This window comes from Colius striatus, chromosome 5 (genome assembly GCF_028858725.1).
Source record: "Colius striatus isolate bColStr4 chromosome 5, bColStr4.1.hap1, whole genome shotgun sequence".
In the NCBI taxonomy this organism is placed as follows: domain Eukaryota; kingdom Metazoa; phylum Chordata; class Aves; order Coliiformes; family Coliidae; genus Colius; species Colius striatus.
The window spans coordinates 42,418,575-42,444,734 of NC_084763.1; the positions used below are offsets into that span (position 1 = coordinate 42,418,575).

The 26,160-nt window shown below is 36.5% G+C and overlaps 1 protein-coding gene across 1 annotated transcript in view; it reads left to right on the top strand.

The window, feature by feature from the left end:
- The first annotated feature begins 1,180 nt into the window (after window positions 1-1,180).
- Window positions 1,181-26,160, top strand: part of UBE3C (ubiquitin protein ligase E3C) — a 72,984-nt gene continuing 48,004 nt past the window's right edge. The window contains exons 1-10 of the mRNA XM_010209540.2: window positions 1,181-1,385; window positions 11,074-11,127; window positions 13,904-13,978; window positions 14,647-14,793; window positions 15,532-15,647; window positions 17,823-17,980; window positions 20,010-20,163; window positions 20,951-21,171; window positions 21,427-21,581; window positions 22,975-23,162. Coding sequence (XP_010207842.1) covers window positions 1,320-1,385; window positions 11,074-11,127; window positions 13,904-13,978; window positions 14,647-14,793; window positions 15,532-15,647; window positions 17,823-17,980; window positions 20,010-20,163; window positions 20,951-21,171; window positions 21,427-21,581; window positions 22,975-23,162 — 1,334 coding nt within the window. The 5' untranslated portion in view covers window positions 1,181-1,319. The remainder of the gene's footprint in view (window positions 1,386-11,073; window positions 11,128-13,903; window positions 13,979-14,646; window positions 14,794-15,531; window positions 15,648-17,822; window positions 17,981-20,009; window positions 20,164-20,950; window positions 21,172-21,426; window positions 21,582-22,974; window positions 23,163-26,160) is intronic.

Below are 26,160 nucleotides of genomic sequence, written 5' to 3' on the forward strand. Positions count from 1 at the left end.
TGGTGACGTGGATCTGTCCATTTGTTTGTTGTGATACACTGATGTGAGAATTCACAAGCTAGGTCTCAATCAAACTGAAGGAAACGAATGCTGGATTTGGCCATCTATATTTATTTAGCACCTTGTAGCTGCAGACTGAATAACCGCTTTTTCGTGATTTTCATGATACGGACAAAAGGTTGTCCGTATCTGGAAGGATACAATCACAACACTGAAAAATGAAGAACGGGTTAAGAAATAGAAAATAAAGGAGCCTCGGGTGTAGTTTCACCATTCAGATCTTCTGCTTCTATATTACAGCCTTTTTCTCTCTCCATTCTTCACTGGCTGTTGAGGCCGATCCTGTGTGGAGTTTACTTGCATCAAGAACTTTCTCAAGCGGACTTTCACACCTGCGTGAGCATAAAAGCCTGTACTTGGGTGTTCAGTCTTCCCACTGGTCATAAGGCTTTGCAATGGAGCAGCATCTATCATATGCTTATCCTACAAAAAGGACATTATACATATATATATATATATATATATATATATATATATATATATATATAAAGTGTATGTTATCACAGCCCACCGCTGCCGAGGAAGGCAGTCCTGTGCTGAGGCCAGCTGGGACTCTCAGCTCAGGCCCCATCTGTCCCTCAGCGTGGCCTGGCTGGGGCAGAGCTAGTACAACGCTTCAGAGTCCAGATCCAAGTGTCCCCGTAAGCCCTCACAAAGCTTGTATTTAAATAAGTTTTCTACAAAACAACCGTAGTCGGGCCAGAGCAGACACCAGCCAAGCCTGTCAGCAAGCCGGCTCCAAGGGGCAGGAAGGCACCGCGGTCGCCGGGCGCGGGCAGGGACGGGCGGGCCGCAGCGCGTCCCCGGCGGCTGCAGGCGGCGCGCGCCGCCGCGCCTGGCCGTCGGGAGCGCGCCGGCGAGGCTGCGGGCGGCGGCCATCTTCTCTCCACAGCCGGCTGCTCCCCCAGTGCAAGTGAAGCAGCCCCGCCAGCCCCCTGCTCTGCTCCTTCCCTCCTCCTTCTCCTCCTCCCTCCCTTCCACTACACTCAGCCGTCGCTGCCGGTCGCAAAGGGGGCGACCGGGGAAGCGAAGGCCGCGGGGCGGGGAAGGCGGGGAGGGGGCGAAGCCGGGCCGCCGTGAGGGGTGCGACCTCGCGGGGGCGGGCGGGGGCGACGCAGGGCTCGCCGGCGGCGGGCGGGCGGGCCGCGGGGTGCCTCCCCGGGCCCGGTGGCGGCCCTTCCGCTCGCCCCTGCCGGCACCCCCTTCGCGGGGTCAGCTCGGGGGGGTGGACACCGCTCTAGATGGGATAAGCTGTAAACATGTTTAGCTTTGAAGGGGACTTCAAAACAAGGCCTAAGGTATCTCTCGGAGGAGCGAGTAGGAAGGTAAGAACGGCGCCTGTCTGTCTCCGCGTTTATGTCTGTGTCGGTTTCCCTCGTCCTCCGCCTGCCTTTTCTTCGTGTATCGTCGTTGTTTTCACCATTAGGCCTTAAGATATGGGAGCAGTTATGACTAAGGTTTAATAGAGGGGAGAAAAATCCTCCCCTCGCGATGATGTGTTTATCTTAGATCTCCTTGGCTCTGTCGTGTTTTGGTTTATTTTTTTTTTCTTCAAATAGGCCACACACCTCCTCTCAGGCTTGTAGTGTAGTAACAATTGTGGGAGACGAATAAATGTCTCCTCAGCTCGTCCCTCCTTACGCGGTTTGTTGTGGCCGGTTGTACCTTCTGAGCTTTTGGTGTCTAAGGCACCCGGCGTCTCAGAGACCGCTTGTCATTTCTCTCTACGGGGAAAGTCTTGCGTGGGCCCAGTCCGCTGGAGAGACTGGGTGGGGGGAGCAGCCTTACACAACTCGAGATCCGAGCACATTGCATGGCGGGGGGCGGGGAGCGGGGGCTGCATCCACGTGAGGCAGAGTTGCCGGGTCACAGGTTCAGCTTTTCTCTGTCAAGTTTACGTTCAGTCAATTTGTCGTGTTCAGGATGAGTGGCTGTTAATTGTCTGCTGCACCAGAGTATTGAATCTCCTTGTATTTATTGATGGAAAGGAAGCGAAATGGTTTATTTAGATCTTGCTGATTGGACAGCGTAGTCAAATGTTTAGTGAAGCACTGAAGGGCATAGAACTACCGAAGGACAAAGTGTTTTTAGAAGTGGCCTGATTTGTAAGGGTCACTTTAATTCACTGCTAAAATACTGATCCCCCTTGTTGTCACTGGACATGACTTTGTGGGAAGTGTTAGTATTTTTGAGTCTTAATAGGTGTAAAAAGGTCTTAATTTTTTTTTTATTGTGCACTGTGTAAGCAAGTCCAGTTCTCTGGAACTTTTAAGGTTTAGCAGTACAGTTAGGAAACTAGAACTAAAATACTGCACTATTTGGTATTGAAATCACAGTGAAGTTTGCATTTTGGTGTATAGTCTTACATAATCTATTAAAGGGAATGTGTAACAGAACTGCATTTAAATTGTGCAGCTTTTCATCTGAATCATCTTCTGTTTATCTTAGTCTGTTTGCTAGACTACATACAGGGGCATTACATGAGTCAACAGTACAATAAATATTCCACAGTTGAAGTACGAATTGGCATAACATGCCCTGGTCCTCAGCTGTACACTTAGGGTGCTTTGCAACTTTGTTACTGGTTTACTCAGAGTGGTACTTGTAGAACATACTTCTTTCTACAAAAGTAAACAATTGGCATAGTACTTTCTTTTGCACCTACTGATTTATTCATGAATGTTCATCAGAATTCTATTTTAATTACATGGGACAAATTTATTACTATTAAGAGATATAAATTTCAGAAGGTAAATATGAAAAGATGAAGAAGAAATTGAAATTGATGCATCAACTTCACCCTGTCCAATACAGAGATTATATTTAATGATTAATTTAATACTGAAGGGTCCACAGGTTTTGCGATTGTACACTGTTATGCTGAAGTTTATAGCTGTGTCAGTGCACAGCAGTTAGTTGCAGTTTTGGACATTATGATTATATGAATGTTACAGAATGTACTTGAAATAACTGCTAATTTTCAGAACCTATGTACAGTACTAATGAAATAATTTAATTAAGGAGTAGTAAGAATGACTTATAAAAATGCAACTTTCTGGAACTTTTATGTAAACATATTCCAGCAGAGATTGGTGTGGCAAACGTTTACTTGAGTTCCATGAACTTGTCATTGTCACACATCACAGGTTTCTTGTGATCATGTTTCTCCTCTCTACAGGCTTCAGTTTTACAGAAGGCTGAACTGTAAGATGTTTCCTTTCAGCCTGTGCACATGGAAAAAAAAAATGTTCTTTGGCAAAGCCCCTTGCCCTTCCAAATGTTTGTAATTTTAGAAGGATACAGTGTATAGTTCCAATCATGCACCTGTGTGGTGCGCTATTAGCTGAATACTTAGCACTGGGTGTTTTGATTCCTTTGGTGGAATAAAGCACAACTAAAACATACTGGTGGGATCTGTTTGTGGGCTGAATAACTCTCTACCCAGTTCAGGGAAGTTTGACAAATGTTGTTGCAGCTGTGTAGTAAAAGGACCAAAATCCTCCCAGTATGCAAGCAGAACTCCAGTTTGAGGAGCTGATCAGTGTTACAGATGCCAGCCCAGTCTTCCTGATGGGCATACAACTGCATCAAAATAAACAATGAGCAAAACGTATCATTAAAAGTATGATTTTGCCAATATAACTGTGTTGATAACTTGTCTGGCATCACTCTCTATCTTTGTAGTGTTTCCTTAGGCCTCACTAGTGGTTGACTTCAGGAAGTCCTATCAGTATAGGCAGAATGACAGAAATATAGTTGGGGCCTGTGGCATTGTGGCAGTTATAAAGGTACTGAGTCTAGTGTGTTTTCTCACAACTAACTTTTGTGGCAATTTTGAATTATAAAAGCAGAGAGCTTCAGGTTTGTTTTTATACTGTTTGCGTCTTGTATTCATGTGTGTTACGATGGTCTGAATTGTGGATCCTGTAGAGAGACATTTCAGTCAAACCAAACCTTTTGACAAAAATGTAGATCTTAAAGTATCACTTATTTTTGTTAAAATCTTGGATTTAAAAAAAACCCCTCGTTCTCAAAATGACTGTGACTGATGCTTTCAGAGTAGTACTGTAACATTTTAATATTGCATTGTACATAAATGCAAAACCATGGATGACGTTGTCAATATTTGGACTTTTCCCTCCATATCTACTTTAAAATATGCTGATTCATTTGGACTCTTTGCATTAGTTGAAGATGTTTCAGGTGTAGATGTGTGTTTTATTTATGATGTGATAAGTTAATATTTTTGAGTTTTTCAATTTTTACAGTTCCTTATTTTCACCTTTAAAACATAATTCTTTGCTTTTTGAGGCTTTTCAAAAGATCTTATCTAGTTTCAATTTTAAGTAGCAAAACAACTTTTTTTTTTTTTTTTACTTCTGAAGTAAAATAGCCTCAAAAAAATGAGTACTGTTATTAGAGTTCCATATGAGGATGTCTTGAATTATGCCTGGACTTTTTGTGAGGACAATATTTGTTGCCTAAAAGGCTGTGACTACAGAATTTCTGTAACGTGTCCGACAGGAAAAAAGAGATCCATCTGAAAAGTTGCTTTGGGATGCAGTTCAGACGGAAATAACATGACCTAACTGCAGAGGACCAAAAAAGATGGCCCTTCACCTGGATGGTTACTACCCCATCCATAGGTCTTGTATAGTGACCATATTTCTTCAAGGTGGAGTGTCACCATGCCTTCTGGTGACAGCTGGCAAGGTTTGCTAATTTTGTCCTGAAGTTGGACTCTTGGTAGCATAGTACAGAATCTGTTTAACCATGTCAGCTTGATTTGGTACAGTCAGGCCTCGTGTTCCTTTATAAATTCTATCAATGTTAAAAATACAAGGTACATGTCCTTTAGTACATCAATGCAGAGGGATCCTCATGCCTGTGATGAGATGTACAAGGGGCTGTGTAGCTCCACATTATTTGTTCAGATTGTAAAATGTATTAATGACATCCTGTAAGCCTTATAACAGGAACAGTAGTTAAAATATTATTATTATTAAGTCAAATTTACAATATCACTTGAGATAGCGAAACCATTCTTTTATAAATCCCAAGACTGTTTAAAATAGAGTATTTTAAAGCCATAAAATGATATGAGACAGTTTTCTTAAAACCTTCCTTTTCATCAGTTTGTAATATAGAGGAGTTAGCACTGTCATGAAAGTGAAACTAACTTCACTGAGTTTGTTTTTGTGGGAGACATGGAAATTTAGTAATTAGCAAATAGCATCTGTATCTAAAGTGTCTCTGTAACTTCTTAAATAGGGGCATTTTTAATAATCAAAGATCTTCCATATATGAAGTTTATGTGGGTTTTTACATTTTGTTATTCATATACTTTCTTAAATTAGTAGCATAGCCTTAAGCATAAAGTTAATGGTGTAACATTAAGCATTAGATTGGCCCTGCTGTCAGCTGAAGCACAGAGCTGGAACTCCAGAATCACCTTATTTACTATTTGTTAGCTGTGTTCTATGCATGAAGTAACTTCTTGTGGAATAAAACGTAATGATTTTAAAACTGTCAGCTGTAAGAGTGCCAGTGAATGGGGAGATCTGTGTAGATTGGGATTCCGTATGGTGACAGATGTGTGTAAGATTTAAGCAATGATGGGATAGATTTTAAAATAGTTTTGTTGCTGTTTTGCTGTTTGAGGAAAGTTGTTAATTTCAGGAAGGAGGAATTCCTGTTTTATTGTAACTTATTTGAACCTACTCCAGGTCTCAGTGGAAATGAAAGTATGCTAGGGATTTATAGTACAGGATTTCTAGATTACAATTACAAATTTACAATTTACTTTTGAATGATGGGAAAGAATTGCACTGCTCTTCACCAGAAGACTTTAGTCCTATAGGTGCACAATGTAGATCCATAGGCAAGCACATATCTCATTGTGAGTCTGAACTGTGTTTTGCACAGAACACTGCAATATCAAAGCTCAAGTCTTGAAATGCTCTTTGAATTCTAGATCTGTGGTGTGGAAATATGAGTCCATCTTGTTGTAAAATAATGACTATCAGTAAGAAACTGTTTATTTAATGCATATTAGATTCCTGTGGATTTTTTCCTCTCTTGGTGACATTTAAAATTCTCCTCATTTGAAAAGAAGCTCCAAGTGAGGAGTTGTAGTTAGCTGACAGCAGTGATTATATTATTTTCAGTTATGTGCTATGTACTCAAATGGAAAAAAAAGGATATTTATAGATATTTTTTTCCCTACTTGATTCTGAGAAACTGAAAAGTCCCTCAGCTACAATGATGTGTATGATATATGTATTAAATATCATGAGAGGGACCAACTGAGAGTAGATTTAAAAGCAACTTGTTTGCATTTCATTTGTCTTCCAGAGCCTCTAGTCAAGTCCTGCTTCCCCTATGAGTGCTTTTGTAGCTTTTGAGAGATAAGAAGTTCCATATACTCCATGCATGCTCCCGTAAAATTGAGCTAAAATGCAGAGAAGTTTTCTAGCAAGCATCGTGACACTGATTTCAGTGAGGACAGGCTTTCCCTGGCCGAATGCCTTTTCCTGAGCACATATTAAGTACTTAAAGATACTTTCCTCACATGTAAACTTAATCATGATGTAAATAATCAATGCCATGAAGTTGGGCAGGAGTGTATACCTATTTGAGGATGGGAAGGCTCTTCAGAGAGACCTGGACAGGCTGGATCGATGGGCTGAGAACAATTGCATGAGATTCAACAAAGCCAAGTGCTGGATCTTGCACTTAGGCCACAGCAACCCCAGATGATGCTACAGGATTGGACAGAGTGGCTAGAAAGCTGTCTGGCAGAAAAAAAGACCTGGGAGTGTTAACTGACAGCCAGCAGTGTTCCCAGGTGGCCAAGAAGGCCAGCGGCATCCTGCCTTGTATCAGAAATAGTGTGACCAGCAGGGCCAAGGAAGTGGTTGTGCCCCTGTACTCAGCACTGATGAGACGACACCTCAAATACTGTGTTCAGTTCTGGGCTCCTTGCTATAAGGACATTGAGGTGCTGGACCATGTCCAGAGATTGGCAATGAAGCTAACGAAGGGTCTAGAGAACAAGTCTTATGAGGGGGAGCTGGGGATGTTTAGCCTAGAGAAGAGGAGGCTGAGAGGAGATGTGATCACTCCCTACAACTACGTGAAGTTTTAAAATGCAGGACAAGGAGAATCGTAATCTGTATATTTGTTAGTGGTCTAGGATATGTAAAGGCTGGGAGTTATGTAAACATACTTCTGCAACAAATAAGTGTATTTCAGGAAAAGAAGGCAAGAAAAGAGTTTCAATCCTTTTTTTTTTCATTTTGAATTTAATTGGAGGTTTTGAAGCACAGACATTGCCATCATTACACTGTTGGATGTGCCTGTTCCCATCATCTGATCTGTTACAGCACTGGTGTGAATTTGAACTTTCCTGTGATGAGTAATATGGCAGATAGCAGTTCTGTCCTGATGTATAAATTAACATTTCAAATATTACTTAACATTTCTTTGGTGATAGTCACAGGCTTTCGCTTCTGCTATCTTCCATCTGCTTCCTTGTTTTCACCTCTTTTCCCCTCCTCTCTTACTCTGAGTTGTCATTTGTAATGTCACATTGTGTTTTGCTGTCACATACTGTATCTTTGTTTTCTTGTTTCCTTGTGTCATGCCTCATGTATTTGGTGAAAAAAAACTTCTCAAATCAGGCTTTTCATGGTCCTGCAGTTTGCATGCTAGAGCTAGAGGTTGATTGTCTTCACCTGTGTCTTCTGTTGGAGGAAGGAGCAGACGGGAAAGGGACTGCTAGTGAGTGATACAGTACATATTGCATGAAATGCACAGGCAATGTATTCCCTGATCTGCCTTTGGGAGGTCAGGCTCTTGAAGAAAGAAGACTATGTTGTAGAAAGCGTTGGGTATTTGTTTCAGTAAATGACTTTTTAGTTTGACTTAGAGTTAAAGGCATCAAGAGAAGCTGATGCTTTATTCCCCCTAAAATGTCTGCCTTCCTGCCTTGGTAGACAGACTTGACACATGATGTCTACCTCTGACAGGTGAAGAAAGATGATGGTGTGACCATCACAGAAGTGAGGCAAGGAGGATGGGGAGTAGAAATGAGCTTGGCATGGTCTTTGAAAGTTACTGTTGATGTGGTGCTGTGAGTAGCTCTGGCTGTAGGTAGGCGGAAAGAGGACAGTGACTTGTAGCTGTCAGCAGTCACATGCCTGTGTAGATGGGAGCTGTCAAGTAACATAGTTGTCATTCATAGCCAGCCACAGAGCAACAGCTACCGAGTTCAGCTCTTTTTCATTGTGCTGTTTATTAAAGATGCAAGGCAGGGAGGATTTCAGAGATGACAGTGCAGTTAGCTGTCTTAAAGAAATAATTTGATTAGAAAGCCCTTTATAGGCAAAGAAAATTATTTCATGTTTATCTCCCACAACAAGCCTATTTTCTATTCCATATTTACTGTTGCTTTTTAATTTCTGAAGAGATGGTACATTCCAGTTGGATTGACTAACTCTGAAGCAGATGTATTTTTCTTGCATTTAATTGAAACATCTTCTTTAGTCATAGCAAGTATTCTGTTCCTTTATGTTTCTGATCTATGTGTATCTTGTGAGGAACAAAAACAGTGTTATTTGTCCCACGGTATTTTTTTTGCAAGTGAGATGTACTTACTGGAGTATTTTATTCTTTGTTATGACAATTCCTTTATTGTAGTTAATTTGTACTTAAACATGATATTTTTCTTTAGAAATACTCCAAGTAAGTAACATTGACTAAAAGCTTAAAGTTTTGTTGTTTTTTAACAAGTGTATTGGTTTCAAGAGGTTTGCTTCAAAGTGATTCAACTCTAGATCAATGTGAAACTGGTGATACTCTGGGAGTACCTTGCACTCTTATATTTCCCCCCCCCCCCCCCCCCCCCCCCAAATACTTAAATGGCAGTTATTAGAAACAAATTTTATTTTCTGTTATCTACTAATCACTTGCATTTACTGTATGAAGTTTTTTTTTTCACCATTCTCCTTTCACATGTAGCACTGTTTTCCCTTTTCTATGTATTATGTTGCTTTTTCTTCCACATCACAAAATCACAGAATCTTAAGGGCTGGAAGGGACCTCGAAAGATACTCTAGTCCAACCCCCTGTCACAGCAGGATTACCTTTCATTCTGCTCTGGAGTGTAAGAACAAATTAAGCAACACTGGTTTTAAGCAGAAATGCTCTCTCTATATATGGTGCTGCCTGCGGAGTGAAACTCCAAGCATGTTGTAGAGGTGTCATTCAGATTACTTCTAAATGGGAACATTTTGCTAACTTCTTTAATGTTCTGAGTATCAGCTGTTGGAAAAGAAGTAATCTATTAAAAAAGTCCAACAACTTTAAGCATCTGTTGTTGTTTCTTGATTAGTACATTTTTTGGTCTTTTTTTTTTTTTTTTGGTGTGTATGTGAAGTCAGAATCACTTGTCTCATGTTACCAAGCAGAACTGGGGCTTTTCCCATTGTTTGAGTGTAGATGCATCATCTTATGTATGGATTTTAGTATGATTTGTTTATACAGTGTTTAACACATGGAAAAAACCCTGTCTTTAGAGAGCCAGAGCTGTAGTTAGTGGTGTCTTTGGCCATAAATACTGTCTTAGAGGAAAAGATGGCTAACCATCTTGTGGGATTTTTTTTCTTTATGCTTGTTCCAGAAAGTGTTCTGAAATACAAATCCAATTTTAAATTCTTGTTTTACATCTATATTTTTCTTTTTTTTTCATTTTGTCTTGGTGGTCTGTACTACAGTATTTTCTGCCCTAAAGAAACTAGGGGATTCATGACCTTACTTCTTCTGTGTCATCAAAAAAGAAGGGTAGAAGAGTTTTTGGCCTTGTTTTTTGTGGAAAAAATTCCAGCATGATTGTTTTAGATGTGGTTAAATATTCTAGAAACATTTGTTTGACAACTTAGATTTTATATATTTTTTTTTATATATATATATATATATATGTATTTTCATATAGAATACATTTTCAGCTCAAATGTATTTTATTTCTTAACTCTAGAGTAATAAGGACATCTAGAGAAAAAGGAAGTAGTTACATAGTTAGATTTGTCACAGAGGCAAGAAGAGAAAATAGTTGCTTTAAAACTGTTGTCTGCTTTAGATTGTATTTGGGAGAGTGCCATGGTACTTTCAGCTTGTCCTGTCAGTAGTGTGACCTGAATACTCTGCATCAAAAAGGAATTATTTTGTATATTTCCTTGCAAACTATACAGAACCATCGAGTAGGAGATATTTGCAGATAAAACTTTCTGTGTTTTGTAATCTATGTGTACTGATTTAAGATTATGGGTTAAAAGCTAAAGCACAGGATTTTTATTGTAATGATTTTGTTCTTTAGAGGCATCATGAATATTTTTGTAGTCTTTAATTTTTCTCATTAGCGAAGTCACAAACTGAAACTTTCAGGACAGTAGCCTTAATTTGGGTGAAGAGTTCAAAATCATAGCATTTATATTAATTAAGTATATTTTGACATTTTTATGGACAAGTTTGGAGGAAAAGGATAAATTAATATAGGAACATAATTGCTTTTTGCAAGGTAGACAAAAATGTGGTACTTTGAAACAGTATGTGATTACTCTGAACATGCCACAGCTTGCTATATGTACCTGAGCTGATGGCTCCAAGCAAAGAAAACTCTTGATAAACATTTAGTACTACCTAGTAGGATTGAGACCCTATTCTTGAATGTTTGCATAGATTATTGGGATGCTGAGAACACAAACCTGGAGAGACATCAGTACGGTTTGCTGCTGGTCGCTTCTCGCTTTTCTTTTTATGTAGCTTCCCTCTGTTGCGGTGCTTTTGAGACGGCTGCATTACCTGTATTTGTAAGTGTGGAAAATGATTAATGCTTGACTTTTTCCAGAGTTTTATGTATTGCTTGTTATGAACGGTCCCTAGAGTGAAACACAGATGAAATATCATGAACATGTTTGAATGAAAATGCATTAGTATCTTTTTTGTACCCTATAGGAAGAAAAGGCTTCTCTTCTGCATCGTACTCAGGAAGAAAGGAGAAAACGAGAGGTAAAGTAGACTGTAAGCGTTTGCGTGCACACTAGAATTTTCTTTGATGGAGTAACATTTACAGTCCAAAGTACTTCTGCTATAGTCATTCTTAGTTCAGGAATGTTTGTTTCACTTTGCAAGTTCTACACAGTCTTCTAGTGTATTAGAATTGACAAAATGTTTGTTTCTAAAGTGCTTACCATAAGTGTTTTTCATCTCAAAAGAAGGCAGCTAAGCATGCACTGGGTGCCAAAGGAATTTTTCCTTTTGTTTTGGTGCTCATTGGATCTAGTCTTGGTTCAGAAAAGATTTGGTTAGTAAATTGCATTTTTTACCTTGTCCTTAATCCGTTACTGTGGATTGGTCTCAGTAAACTGTTTTCTGCTGCTGGTTCTGCTGTGGTTTCTTGGATAACCTTCAATATTCACTTCGCTAGTATGTGCCTCAGTTCTGTGAAGGTAAAATCAGAAGATCGTACTTGAATACATCCTAAAGTGCTTTGAAATCACCTGATAATTCAGTAGCAATGACAAGCTGTCTGAGGCTTTAGGAAACATTAATTTAGTACTGATTTGTGACGGAAGCTTACTGCCATAATTAGTTCAGTCTGGAATAATGCAAAAGAAGAATTGACATTGAAGGGAGTCAACTCTAGCAGTTTTAAACGATGAATTTATGTGGGGAAAAAAAAGTAACAGTATGTAATTACAGTGACTATGTTAATTTAGACTTTTTTTTTTTCCTCCTCTGATACAATTTGAAAAAAAGAAGATCTTATAAATGGTTTTAAATGTATAACTATGTAGGTTTCATGCTAATCAAGATAACAGAGCCGTTTGGCCCTTAAAGATGTGTTAGACCCTTGCTAGATAAAATATAGTGTCTCCTCTCATTCTTAGGACAGTTCTGCTTTTTTTTTCTTTCCAAGCTTGGTATGTATAATTATGAACCAACTGCAAGTATTAAATTACTAGGATTTCATCAATTAGTTCAGCATGTTGTGTTATGAATCACATTTCTGATCAGAGAGTCCTTACCAACTTATGCAGAAAGACTTTTGCACTTCCTAGTCTTTTTGTCATATATCAAAATAACCATTCAGTTTGTCTGCTGCAAAACTGACATATACTCATATCTGTATATGTACACATACACACAATGATTTTCTGTGGCATATATTAGATTCTCACAAAATGAATGACTCCTCTGAGAATGAAATCAGTTATTGCTTTTAAAAAAATGCCTGTAATGGAATCTTAGCAGTGGCCTCAGACTTAAAACCTTTGCAATTACACCTTACTAATTGACAATTCTGTATTCTGAGATAAAGCTTCTCCCAGAAAAGAAGAAAACATACCTACTTTTTTCAGTCAAGCAGTACGTTATGAAGAGACTCTGCCTCTCTCTAACTGAAACTGCTGCTTGCAGGAGAGTATGCACTTACATACTTTGCACTTTTACTGTTGAATACTTTAGAGAGAAAAATGTCCTTTGGCCTCTCAAAATTTTGATTTTCATCCATGCTCTCGAGGTAATTAGAGTCTTTCAAGAATATGCTTATTCAGAGAAATTGCTTTAGGAACTGATGTTTCCAAGAAAAATAAAGTAGACATTGGATACCGGTTTCATCTGGTATTTCTCTGTTCAGTTCAGGTTAAGAACTTAAGTTGGTTGTGTTATGAGACAGTAAGAAATCAAGTTTTTGAGTGGAAAGTTTAGGTGAACTTTCCTAAATGTATTTTAATTAAAATTATAAAAAACATTTTTGTGTTTTTGTTTTGTTTGATTGCCCTCAGAATTATGGGCTTATAATAGCTCAAGGATTTATTAGGTTAACATTATCTCCTCTCAGAGCAGGCTTCTCTGGTTTTTACTTGCGATCTTCATACTTCCCCTTCCTCAACCACTTCTTTGTAGCTCTAGGTTTGTGAGCAACTGTTTTATTTACTTCCCCCTAATTCCCTGAGAAGCTATATGGACATTGTTAAAAACCTAATTACAGTAGCCACTTCCCTTACATATTTATTGTGATGGGCTATGCTGGAGGTGTTGTCAGGGGACTCACTGACTGCTCTTACAAAAATACCTTAAACAAAATGTCTTTCAGTTCCTTAGAAAGTGAGCCATTGTAAAGGGATGGTTTTATCTACTCTTATCTGTCTACTGAGGAAGACATCATAAAATTACTCACTTTGGATGACTGATTTGAAGGAGAGAGCAAGTATTTTTATCAATTTTCATACTGTGCTCCTGGGTTTAAAGCATTAAGCCTCATTTTTCCTTTTGATAGCAGTATTGTCTCCAAAGAACTGATTTTTAAATGTGGTTTGGTTTTTTTTTTTGGTATATGTGTGGTTTGTTTTTTTTCTCCCACATCTAAACTGCAGGAGAAGAATCTAAACTTGAATGAGAAGTAGTAAGTGTGTCTTCAGTGTTAGATAATCTGTGCAGAAAGAGGAATGGCGTCATTGAATCTGATGAATGCTTCAAAATTTTAGTATTAAGAATTTTTCTAATAAAATGCAAATGCGTTTGGTTTCTGTAGTATTACATACTGAGTATTACAAAACTTGCAATATCTTAATGGTAAATTTACACTTAAAAACATAAAAAGCTTTCTAGCTTTCTCCCTGATTTATGTGTATTGAATGCAAACCTTCGAACACTTTATTTTACTAATGATTTGTGCTTCATATAGCAAAATTCCATTTGAATACAAATAGATTTGATAAAACAGTAGAATTTAGAGTCAATTCCACAGTGATGATTTTAATTTGCTTACTTTGTTATACAGGAAGAAAGACGGAGACTGAAAAATGCAATAATAATCCAGTCATTTGTAAGAGGGTACAGAGACAGAACCCATCAAGTAAGCATCTATTTATTTATTTATTTAGAAGGCTGTAAGCCATTTTTCCTGAAAATGAGACTTAAAATTCCATTGAAAAATCGTTGCTTTTTTTGGTATTTTGTTGCCCACAAGTGGAAGTTCTTTTTCTCTCTTGATATTTTCATTTGAGCCTCAATATTGTAGTAGATGGACATTTATTTTGCAAAGCATATCTGTAGCAGTGGATTTCAGTGGGATTATACAGTGTTTTTTTGACCTGAGAAAGCAAATTTAAGCAGTTAGCTATTAGCAGCTTTCACAAACCAATGGAGGTTTTTTTTCCCCCAGTATGCTAAGGTGGTAGTTAGGCTCAAAAAGATGTTCTTTCTAAGCTGCTGTTAGATTATTCTGAGAGAGTTGTGTCTGTTTAAATTCTCTGGTATTTATTAGTAAACTAGATTAAAATGTTTGGCGTGATATTCTTTACTTGAAAACCAACGTCTACTTTCTGAATTACAGAGAGCGTTTATGGCCTTAACTATGATATTGTATGTAGGTTTTGTTCTCTTGACAAATATTTGTTGTATCCATTTTTAGTTCTTTGTGACCACTTTGGATGGGAAACTGAAATTAAATTTTAAAATGTTTATATCTCTATTTTAAGTCATAACCACTATTGATATATCAATGCATCTCTTATTTTCAAGTACTCTATCCAAAGAAGTGAATTTGATCATTATGCTGATTTGACCCAATCTGGAGGAGCCTTTTCCACTGCAAATGGAGCTAATTTGACTCTCTTAGTTCGTCAGTTACTCTTTTTCTACAGACAGAATGAGGATTCTAAGCGGTTGGTGAGTAGTTATGTACTTTGAGCTGTAGTACTTTTATTTCATGCACTTTTACAGTACTCTTTCACTTACGAGACATTGAAGGAATTCAAAAAAAGCTTTGACCACTTCAGTAAATTAATTTAAGAATTCTGACATTTGTTGGCCTGCACGCTGTTGTTATTCTGTCTAAATCAGAAAACTTTAAATTAGATTTTTTTGTGTGTACACATACACACAGAATCTATAACATGAAGCCTTGAAAAATCCTGTATGTATTATTCATAGTAATGTATTAAAAATAGTAGGGTTTAATTTTTAAACAGTATTTTCTGCTTAGCATTCCTTCTTAGCATTCCTAAGGTGTTTGCATTGAGGTTTTTTTTCCTCCTCACTGATCAGTAATGCTGGCATATCAATTGCAAAGTCACTGCAAACACCCCAAATGTACAAGTAAGGATGATTCATAACAGCTATTAATATCTGACATGAAGAATTAGGACTATTTAAAAACAAAAAAATAACAAATGAGTTTGTTGCAAGAGTAAAGTTATTTATAAGTGTAATTCAGTCTTTGAAAGTTTAGTACTAGCAATCATGTAGTTTATATTGTGTAACATTTTTTTTTTCTAATCTGAACGTGATGGTGTTTTGTAAGTCCCTCAAAGGTATCCAAACAGGGTAGAAATGTTACTGCCTGTGTTGCAATAAATAGCATAGCTCGTTGTTAGAAGTGGTAAATTCATGCATCTCTTTTCCCAGGTATGGATGTGTCAGAATTTAATTAAACAGAGTTCTCAATTTGTTAAGCAATTGGATGGTCCAGACAGACTCACTTGCTTATTCCAAATAAAAAGACTGCTGGGACTATGTTGCAGGTAAATTGTTTTTGGGGTTTTTTTTTTTCTGTGTGTTACTGTCTAAGAAGTGTTCAGAAATTATGTTGGGCACTTTTGTGTTTCTTTTTGCAGCAGATAAACTAGTAAATGTAAATTTATTTTATGTAAAGAACTGTTTACGTTAAATGTGTAGGCCGTGGTATAGGATACTTATTCCTACATAAGAATGATGGAATCTTCTTAAGCTCCACTGACTTTCAAGTTCATCATGTGCTTAAGGGATGCTCTGCCTAGGGGTAGGCTTAGGTGTATTCTTAACTGTTTGTATACAGCGGTATGAACAACAATATTTGTGCAAACCAGAAGGTTTTCTTGAGGACTAATAGTGATTAGAATATATTATCCAAGTTAGACTAATGTTCCAGTTATATGCTTTGGATATACTTTGTTTTATAACTAGTATGATTTAAGATGTCTTTCCCCACCCTTCCTTTTGAATTTAAGGCATGTTATGCAGTTATATTATTGGCTTCGGTGGTACGTATACTCATAGAATCACAGAATGGTAGGGGTTGGAAGGGACCTTTAGAGTTCATCCAGTCCAACCCCCCTGCAGAAGCAGGTTCACCTAGATCAGGTCACACAGATACGTGTCCAGGCGGGTTTTGAAAACTTCCAGAGGAGACTCCACACCCTCCCTGGGCAGCCTGTGCCAGGGCTCCCTCACCTGAATAGTGAAATAATTTTTTCTGATGTTTAAATGGAACTTTTTGTGTTCCAGCTTTTTTCCATCACTCCTTGTCCTGTTACTAGATACAACACAAAAACGTGATGCCCCAACCTCCACCATTTAGATAGATATTATTTGTAGTGGGAGCATCCTGGAATGATCACAGGAAGGTAAATCTTATCAAGGTGACTGGAATAGGTGGCAGCTAAAGCCTAGATGTATTTACTCTTATCAATAATAGGAACTAGTTCTACTCTTGCATCTAAAGTTAGGGATTTTTTTTCTTTTTACTTTTGAGGCTTTTTTTAGAAAATATTTTGTTCAAGACACTGGACCTTGTGTTCTTATGATTGTGTATACTATGTATATAGAGTGGTGGGCTTCAAAGTGAAGTGTGTGTACAGTGAAACACAGCTGTGATGTCACTGGATTGAATTGTCCATTTTTACTACAGTTGAAATTGTGGTTTTTTTAAGTGCAACTCTATTAGTATTCCTACTCTCCCTTGCTGAATGGGTTATGTGAGAAAACAAAAGCAATGAAAAATGTGTCTTGTTTGTACATACAAGGAGAATGGAGCAATAAACTACTCTTAGCATTATCTGACCAGCATGATGATGTGTGTGTATACTTGCTTTGTGAGCTATTTTAATTTTCTGCAAGGGCCCAAAAAGCAAGCAGTGCGACAGATAGCAAAAAAAAAAAAGTGTTCCCCTGGGATAAGTTCAGATTCATGAGAAGTTGTAGTTTCTGATGATATGGAAAAAAAGATGACTGTAGTATTGTAGCAAAAAATAGTAGTTTGATTGCAGCTACATCTGCAAAAAAAAGATTAATCAGATTATCTTTTTTCTTTTTCCACTTTAGTGAAATATCTTAACTATGGTGTCAAAAATAGTTTTTGCACGTAGGTCCCATCTTTCAGAATGTCTAGGAAAGAAAGCACATTGTTAGGGCAACTATGCCAATATATATCTCAAGCTAACAAATCCTTTTAATTCTAAGCAGGCTCTTAATCTTAACCATTTTTGTGGTTACTGGTAGTTGTTTCATAAGAAACTTGGTAAAATGATGGGAACGATTGTAGTTTTAATATTTCAGTCAGTAATCAAAGACATATTGTTTTAGTTAAACATATGGTGTTACCTAGCATTTATTCCCAGTCAGTACTGCTCTGGGGCTCTCTATTTGTTATTCTTTGCTTCTCTTCCAGTTCGTGCAATAGAATTCTAAACTTTCAAGTCATTGAAAGTAAGAATTTGGTAGAATTTGAAGAGTGCTATATTCATAGAAACGGTAATATTAGGAAGTACTATTATAAAGGTGCCAACGAAAAGGTGTAGTTAAACTTGGAAACCAAGCAGAAAACAGTTATTTTAAGGTGAATGTGAAAGGTTTTTTTGTAGCTTCATTTTTAAACCATATGCCTGTGGTGACATAAGTGAAATATCTTGTGAAATAATTTTTATTTCATTTCACTGCAGGCTATTGCAAAATTGCAGTGATGACAGTCTGAATGTTGCACTTCCTATGAGAATGCTTGAGGTATTTTCATCTGAGAATACATATTTGCCTGTTTTACAAGATGTCAGCTACGTGACATCATTAATTGAACAAATTTTGCACTACATGATTCAAAAAGGTGAGTAGCTAGCAACTAGAAGTTCTGGGAAATACTAAAAAATGAAACAAAATGTTTAATACCTAAAGCTCATTTTTAGCTTTACCAGAGACATGATGAATTAAGTGCTACACATATTAGATTATATATTGGATAGATATTTTGCTTTTAATGAGATCACTACTTGAGAAATTACCGTTTGATTTTTTTTTTGGAAGTTCTGTGTATAAACTGAATATTCTACCAAGTTATTTTTACAGACTTTTACCACAGATATTGAGAGTAGGTGGATACTACCTAACAAAAATTTTATTCCAGTAGTTGTTGGCACACACCAGTGCATGGCCACACAGCCACTTTGTAGCAGTTCTAAGTTTTAATTGTATAAAAGTTGGGCATTGTGCTGCGGTTCTGTTCTCTATAACTATTGATGTTGATTATTATTGTAAATTGGCATTGCTTTTTTATCCTGCTAAGACAACTTAAAGAGATGGTGACCGAGCTTTTATTTCCCCTGTACCATCATCAGCAAAACTGTTTGCCAAATGACAATTGGTTACACCTGTGCAAACATACTGAAAGTTAATGATTTGTATCGTTATCACCAAGATTATGTTTTGTCTTAAAATAACTTTATTACTCTGGGAATTTGTGAAAAAATTAATTTGCCTTCTGTTACCATAGCTTAAGTTTTCATGACCTATGCTTGGGGAGAAAAGCCAAAACCATTCTGAAATAAGCATCTTGGATGCAACTTCATTGATGCAAGAGGGACACCTAATTTGTTAGTTAATTGTTGGAATATTCTATGTAAGTTTTAAAGTGCATTCAGTGGACTAACCTGTTACTAAGAGTTTGGTTTTAACTACTACATGTTGAATTAGTCTTATTGTAGCACATTTGTTTTTCTTGCCTAGTCATAGCTAGAGCTACAGAAGTATTTGTGTTTATCTCATTGCTTACTATATGATATATCTTCCAAAATACTTACATTTGTTCTTATATTCAGTCTTCACAATTGATACATGAGGGTTTATCAATATGTTAAATCATAAATTTCAGTAAAAAAAAATTCATCTTTCTGATCACTTCTAATGAAAACAAAAAGCAGTTCTGTTCAACTACAGATGTTCTATCTCCTAGTAATTTATGATGATTTGTAAAGAACGTGTGAATAGCTTTTATTAGCATATGTTTTTGCATATAATTTGACTTCATGTATGTCTTGTCAGTATTGCTAAGTTTCTCTTTTATGGAGACTTCCACTTGTTGCATTGTACGTCAAGTTAGGCAGTCCCTAACAAGGGGTCTTAGACTGGACTTCTCAGTGTTGTGATGCTGTTTATATGTTTATATTGGTTCCTCTAGTCAGGGAACTTGTGTCTTAATTTAGGCATTCATTGAGCAAGAGGAAGTTGGTTTAAGAAGAATAAAATCACATGTTCCGTTTGTACTTTAGTGAGACAAAAATAAATTACCCTCTATGCATGTCTTTATGGCTTGAGTAGAGATGTATTTTATTACTGTCTGAGGGATCACTGTTTTGGAAGCGGTAATTGTACTCTTCAGCCTGCTAAGGCCAAGGTATTTATGGAATTGAGACATTTGGCAACAGGCCTCTTACCTGTAAGAAGCAGTCACGTTTTGGAGTGGAGAGGAAAATATATCATTTCTGGAAGGGTGGAGGGACAGCTATCAAACACATGGCTTGAGTCACTCAGAGAAGAAGACATCTTTTACATAGGTCATTTTTTAAAAAACCCAAATTATCACTTCATCAGTAGGAGTGATCAGTCTTCGAAAATCAAACTGACTCTGAATGCAGTTATCAGTCTATGATTTTATAGAGTGATGTTGCCAAAGAGACTGCTAGTATATCCTGTTAGTTATATGAAAATGACTTGGACTGTTGTAAAGTGTTTTCCTAAGTCAAGCTTTATGCAATGAATTGTGAAGTATTTTTCAAGTTAATGTTAAGTACATGAGTTCTTTTATACAGAAAAGAAGAAAAATAATACCATGTCTGAAAAGCCATTTTTTTTATTTGCAGGCTACTACAAGTCGCTTTATTTGTTAATTAACAATAAGCTTCCCTCGAGTATTGAGTATTCAGATGTTTCTCGAGTCCCTATTGCAAAAATACTTCTGGAGAATGTTCTGAAGCCATTGCACTTTACGTATAGCTCCTGTCCAGAAGGTGCAAGGTAAATGAAGATAGATTTAGATATTTTTATACTAATTTTAATACTATCAGATGTTTGCAGTTTGTTGTTCTAGCTGTCATTTGAGTGGAATTTGATTCATTTGCAATTTAAATGACTTTTTGGTAATGCTGTGTATTGATGAAGCAATGTAATATCAGGTGTACTTAAGAAAAAGCCAATAAAATGCTGAAGACTACAATAAACAGCACAGAGAGTGGTGGGTGTCACAATGTGTAGGAACATAGGTGTGAAAAAGTTAGATGAGACCAGAGATACAGTCAGTTAAGGGCAGATGAAAAGAATTTAGGAGTTAAAAAGAACTTAGTGACAGAGGAGCTGAGGTTTATGGAGAGAACTAGTTCACAGTTTACAAGCAGAAAAAGCCAAGTATGTAGAAAGATAGAACAAAAATCGAACTCTGGTTGTGTCGTGGTAGTGTTTATGTTAAAGTGATATTTTGAGGGAAGAAAGATTGTGCTTTTAAAATTTAGTTTTTATTTCAAAGTTCTAAACAATAAATTTAAATTCAGAATGTTTTTTTTGTGAGTTCATGAAAAGTTTAAAGAATAAAATTGCATGTAAGATCATCAGGGAAAGGATGTAGTGTAAGAATTTGATTTTTGAGAAAACTGAGAAATTTGATTTATTAGCACAAGATTAATGGAGTGCATCTTTGCAGTCTTCTTGGTGGATGTGTTCCAATTTGCAGATTGATCTATTATTCCACAAATGTAATTGTGGGAAATGTTGCCTGTATTTTCTTCAAAGACAATTTTCTTCATTTCAGGCAGCAGATTTTTGCAGCCTTCACAGAGGAGTTTCTGGCAGCACCTTTCACAGATCAGATATTCCATTTCATCATTCCAGCGCTTGCTGATGTGCAGACCATTTTCCCTTATGAACTCTTTCTGAATGCACTATTATTAGCAGAAAGTAGATGTTCAAGAAGAAGTGATCAAGCTCCATGGCTTTTTTACTTTGTGTTAACAGTTGGAGAAACATACCTGGGTGAGAAAGCTGAATGGCCAATTCATTGTTTTTTCATATTTGAGTTAACATGTGATATGTTTCCATAATGTGGTTCATTGACAAGCAATGTGGAGAGATCTGTTTATTAGCTGTTTGTACTATTTTCAGTGCAAAGTACACTTGATTTGGGAAGATTTGCTGTAATGTGTTTTGATTAGGCACTTGTAAAAATAAGCATTGTATAGTACAGTGTGATATGGCTAATGTTCTTTTATTTCAATGTCTGTGTTATAGGATCTCTTTCAGAGGAAGGACTTCTTGTGTATTTGAGAGTACTCCAAACTTTTCTGTCTCAGCTTCCTGTGTCTTCTAGCGGTACAAATTGTCAAGATGCAAACAGTGATTCTGAAGATGAGGATGAAGAGGTCAATAAAATGACAGCTACACCAGTAAGCAGTACAGAATGTATTGGAATGAATTTCTATTATAGCAGCAGCAAATACAGGAATTGAGTCTAAGTCTGGTGTTTTTATAGCTGTTATACAAGGGAGCATGTTTACTTCTTAAAAATAGATGGCTGCTCACTGTAAGCAAATGGAACTGCTTGCTTTCACTAAAAACAAAACCCATATTATAATAAGATATCTTAAAGTCCAGGTAGTGTGTCTGATGAAGGACAGAGCTTTTATATAACAAAGAAAAGTTTAAACTCATGTATTTGCGAAGACTATTACTTTTGTATTCTTTGTAGTCCATGATGCTGTGAAGATATCATGAAACATACCAATCTCATCTTGCTGCTTAATGTTTTATTTTTCTCATGGAAACACAGCAGGTTCAACTACAGACTGCCCTGTAGAATCAGCTCTCTATTTAAATATATCCACTACCTTGAAAGCCTTCAAAGGGGGAACATATACTTTCTATAATAATGTGTGGACACTGTGTTTTAAATAGAACTTTTTCACTATAGTTTAACTTCTACCAGTAAAAAGAATCCATGCTAACTATAACCTCCTAAGATTCAGATCAAAACTTTGAACAAGAAAAGCTGGAGAGATGTAAATTCAACAATTTCTCACTGGCCTTTATGTATAATCTCTCAAAAATACTACCATTGAAAGGAGTTATGCAATGACTCCCCACACTCAGCTGGGAATTCTGGATTTCTGTCACTCTAAAGTTTCCTGGCATTTTCTTGGTTGTGTTGAAAGCAAAAGTGTACCAGCTCTTCTAAGGGATACTGTTCCTGTAATCCTTACTTATTTTTTGTGTGAGGTGATAAAACAGTTCTGAAAGATGCCTCATTTTTTAAAACGTCAGTATTGAGAGCAACCTTTTATAAGGAGCCATACTGCTGGGGACTATGTGCAAGCCTTTACTTCAGCAGTTTTAGATGCAGTATGATACTGTTAGCCTGAAATATTTATGAAAATATAGGAATAAAATACTTAATTTGCCAGATGTACACACGTGATGTCGATATTGGCAGATTCTACTCGTGGCTTAGAGATATTGGTGATATTTAAGAGATGATTAGGTAAAAACAAAGCATAAATTTCTATTCATGTGTAACTTCGAGTATTTTGTACATTAGAGAAAATCTGATCTGAGAAGGCTTTATTACATGATTATTGCAATATATTTTTCATGTGAGTTTCATGTGGCTCTTCGATCTGATACTTTTAAGAATGCTACTGAGATATAAATACATGCTTGTTTTAATTACTGTACAAGAAAACTTTCTGCTCTAGTAAAATTCTGAAGTACTATTTTCTTCAAAAAAGGAATATTTGATCATTAAAAAGATTTAAAGCAACTTTTTCTTTGATATGTTTGTAGGATGATGGGAGAATATCAGTTCAGTATATAACTGAGGAATGTTTAAAGAAATTGGACACAAAGCAGCAGACAAACACTCTACTGAATATGGTTTGGAGGGATTCAGCTAGCGAAGAGGTCTTTACCCTGATGGCATCAATCTGCCACACTCTAATGGTACAACACCGAATGATGGTGCCAAAAGTCAGGCAAGTATAAATAGTAGTGACATTGAACTGTAGTACATCTACAATTGGTTTTATTAGATAGATTTGTTTTAAATACCCTGTGTTGGTTTTTTTTTTTTATGATCAGCTAAAATAAAAAAATAATTCAGAATTTAAATAATAATTGCGGGTGAACCAAAGAGTGGATTATTCTTTTTCTTATTTTTCACGGAATTATAGAATCATTATGGTTGGAAAAGACCTTTCAGATCACTGGATCCAACCACTTGGAATTTTCCTGTTCATTGTTCTCGTTCTGTAGTAACCACCAAATGCAAAAGTATAAGCTTTTGGTTTGTTAAATGAGTTGCAAATAAGTTAGTCCTCAGTGTGGTGATAGAATACTATAGAACATGTAGTGTTTGTGGTCAGAAAAATCACATAGAAATAGGGATTGCAAAGATCCTTGAAAGGCATTTATCTGTCCTGTTGCTCAGAGGCAGTGTTGTGCCATTTTAGCAGAAGTTTTCTAGCTTGTTTTTAAAACTTTCAGCGACAGAGATTCCGCAGTCTCTGTAGCTCGCTGAGCACTGAAACCATCTCTGCTATCTTGAATACATATCCAGATCTCTCTTGCTACAAGTTAAAATGGTTCCCAACTATTGAAATGATTCCTAACTATTGAAAATCACTGGTGTTTTGGAAGGGCTTTGGCACCCAAGACGTAAATAAAAGACTTGTTCATTTGTGTAGCATTATTTTACAAAGACTGCAAACCTCAAATGTCAGTAACAATGAAAGATTTTTGACCTTTTCATTATCAGAGTGAGACCTATGAGTATTAACACTATTCTAGTGTGAGTGGTTTTGAGTAAGCATGTAGTTGCTGATAGTAAAGTAAGTATTTAGGGAATGTTGTAAACATAATCAATTCAAACTGCATTGTAAACAGTGATACAGAAAACTAATTAGGTGCTATCTTAGCCCAGTGGTGTTTATAGCTGTTAGAGGAAGTAAGATGTCAGTGAAACTGTGATTGCTCGATTAGGGTAATTAGTTCTTTGTAGACTAATTGCATTAGAGCAGGATGTGAGACCTGAAGATCATAGCAGCAGCTGAATTAGTATGCCTGCTTTATTGTTGCAAGTAGTACACTGCCTTGGATAGTAATTACCGAGTTTAAATGCATCACTGCTTTGACTGGAGGTTTGATGGTGAACTGTGTGGAAAAGGATGTGTAATGAATCAAGAAGTTACACAGAACTTTAATTGTACGAATATGGCATCTATTTCCTCTGAGAAACCACGTTGGGTCTTTGCAATTATTTGTGATAACAAGCTATTTACACAGTGAATAAATGCAGGAGTTATGAAAGCTCTACTCAACATCTTATAACAGAAAACAAGTTAGAAAATTTAGCTGTTCAGTAGGTCAAAAATATACCAATTTTGGAAATAAGTAATAGAGATACAAAGATTTGCGTCAGTAATTAATTTCTACAGGTATTTGATAAATTAAAGTAGACATTTAATTACTATTTCTAACTTCCAAGACGTGTCAGGAGATGTTAATCTTTTGTCTTATTCTCAGTGCATTTTAGACCTGGCCTAAGTTACCAAGCAGCTATTAGAACCATTATTTACAATGTTTTTCAAAGAACATTTGATGCTTGTTTTAATGGTAGTAAACATTGTATAATTTCATAAGATGTTTTGTCATTAATTTCCACTTTTTAGAATTTCCTGATGATTCTTTTATTGCCCAAATGATTTTGTCAAATGTAGTGTTAGTATTTTGAAAGATACTTTACTTGTTTTGAAACTAACTTTTAAATTATATATTTTCCAGACTAAAGTATATCTGTTTAGTTAAACTGTGTAGAAATAGTTAAGCAGAAATAATTTATTTTCAGTATATTTTAAGAGGTCAAAAATACTCTTTTATTATCTGTTTGGAAACATACTGGGTCAAATGGTTTAAAAGATATATAGAAGGCTATTACAAAGACTTTAGCAGAATTTACAACTATATTTGAAAATAATTATAATAAAAACCATAGAGTCTGCAAATCTGCAAAGAGGAACACTTAATAAAGAGAGTAGTAACTGAAAATAACTTTTCAATAACTGTAAAGAAAATTGTGCTAAAGTTAACAAAGGCTTTGGAAAAGAAAAAATAACAAATACCTCTATATCATTTTAAAAGTTCTGAGGCTGTTTTTTCTTCTTGAAAAAAAGATAAGAAAGTCACAGTGTACGCTTTGGTCACTTCATTGAAGCTGAATGCTTTGTATTCTGTTGGCTTCTCAGTACATCTTTGATCTGACTGATGATGATATTGTATTGTGTTAGGAAACTTGGGGTTACTTGGGGGTAGTTTCTTTGGTTTTGCAACATATGCTAAGAGATAACAGAGCAAGATGTCCAAAAGTGCAGTGTAATTTTGAACAGAAGGAAGAAGCTTCTAAAGTTCCTTTCTGATACTCTCCAGAGAGTAGTGGGACAGAAAGGTGGATCACTGGAAAAGCAAATTGCTTTGGTTTAGCCATTAGGAATTTTGATGCAATCAAGCCAAATTAAAGTATAAGGCCACAAGACTGGAAAATCCTAGTTCTCTTCAGTGAGTCAGATGGGAAGTATAGAGTAAAATCCTGATTGTAATGAAGTCCTTGCAAATTGTGCTTCAGAGAGGTAAGGTTTTAGTTTTTTTCACTGTGAAGTTGATAACTGTTATTGTATATAATGAATAGGACTAAATGTGAACCTTGGAGCATGATTCTCAGAGATTTGCAAGACTTTTTTAATCAAAACTATGTTTTAAATAACTAGTAAATTCTGTTTCTGCAAAATATTTAGGACCATAATTTAGTGACTTCAGATCATCACTATGGCTTAATATTAAATAGCGATAAATACTGTATTACACTTGTTCTGGGACTTCAGTCACTATTGGCCATCTGACCAGTGCCCCAGAGTGTTCGCTGATCTTGGTTTAACAGTTTCGTAGCAACTGTACATTACTACTATTTAATTAACATAG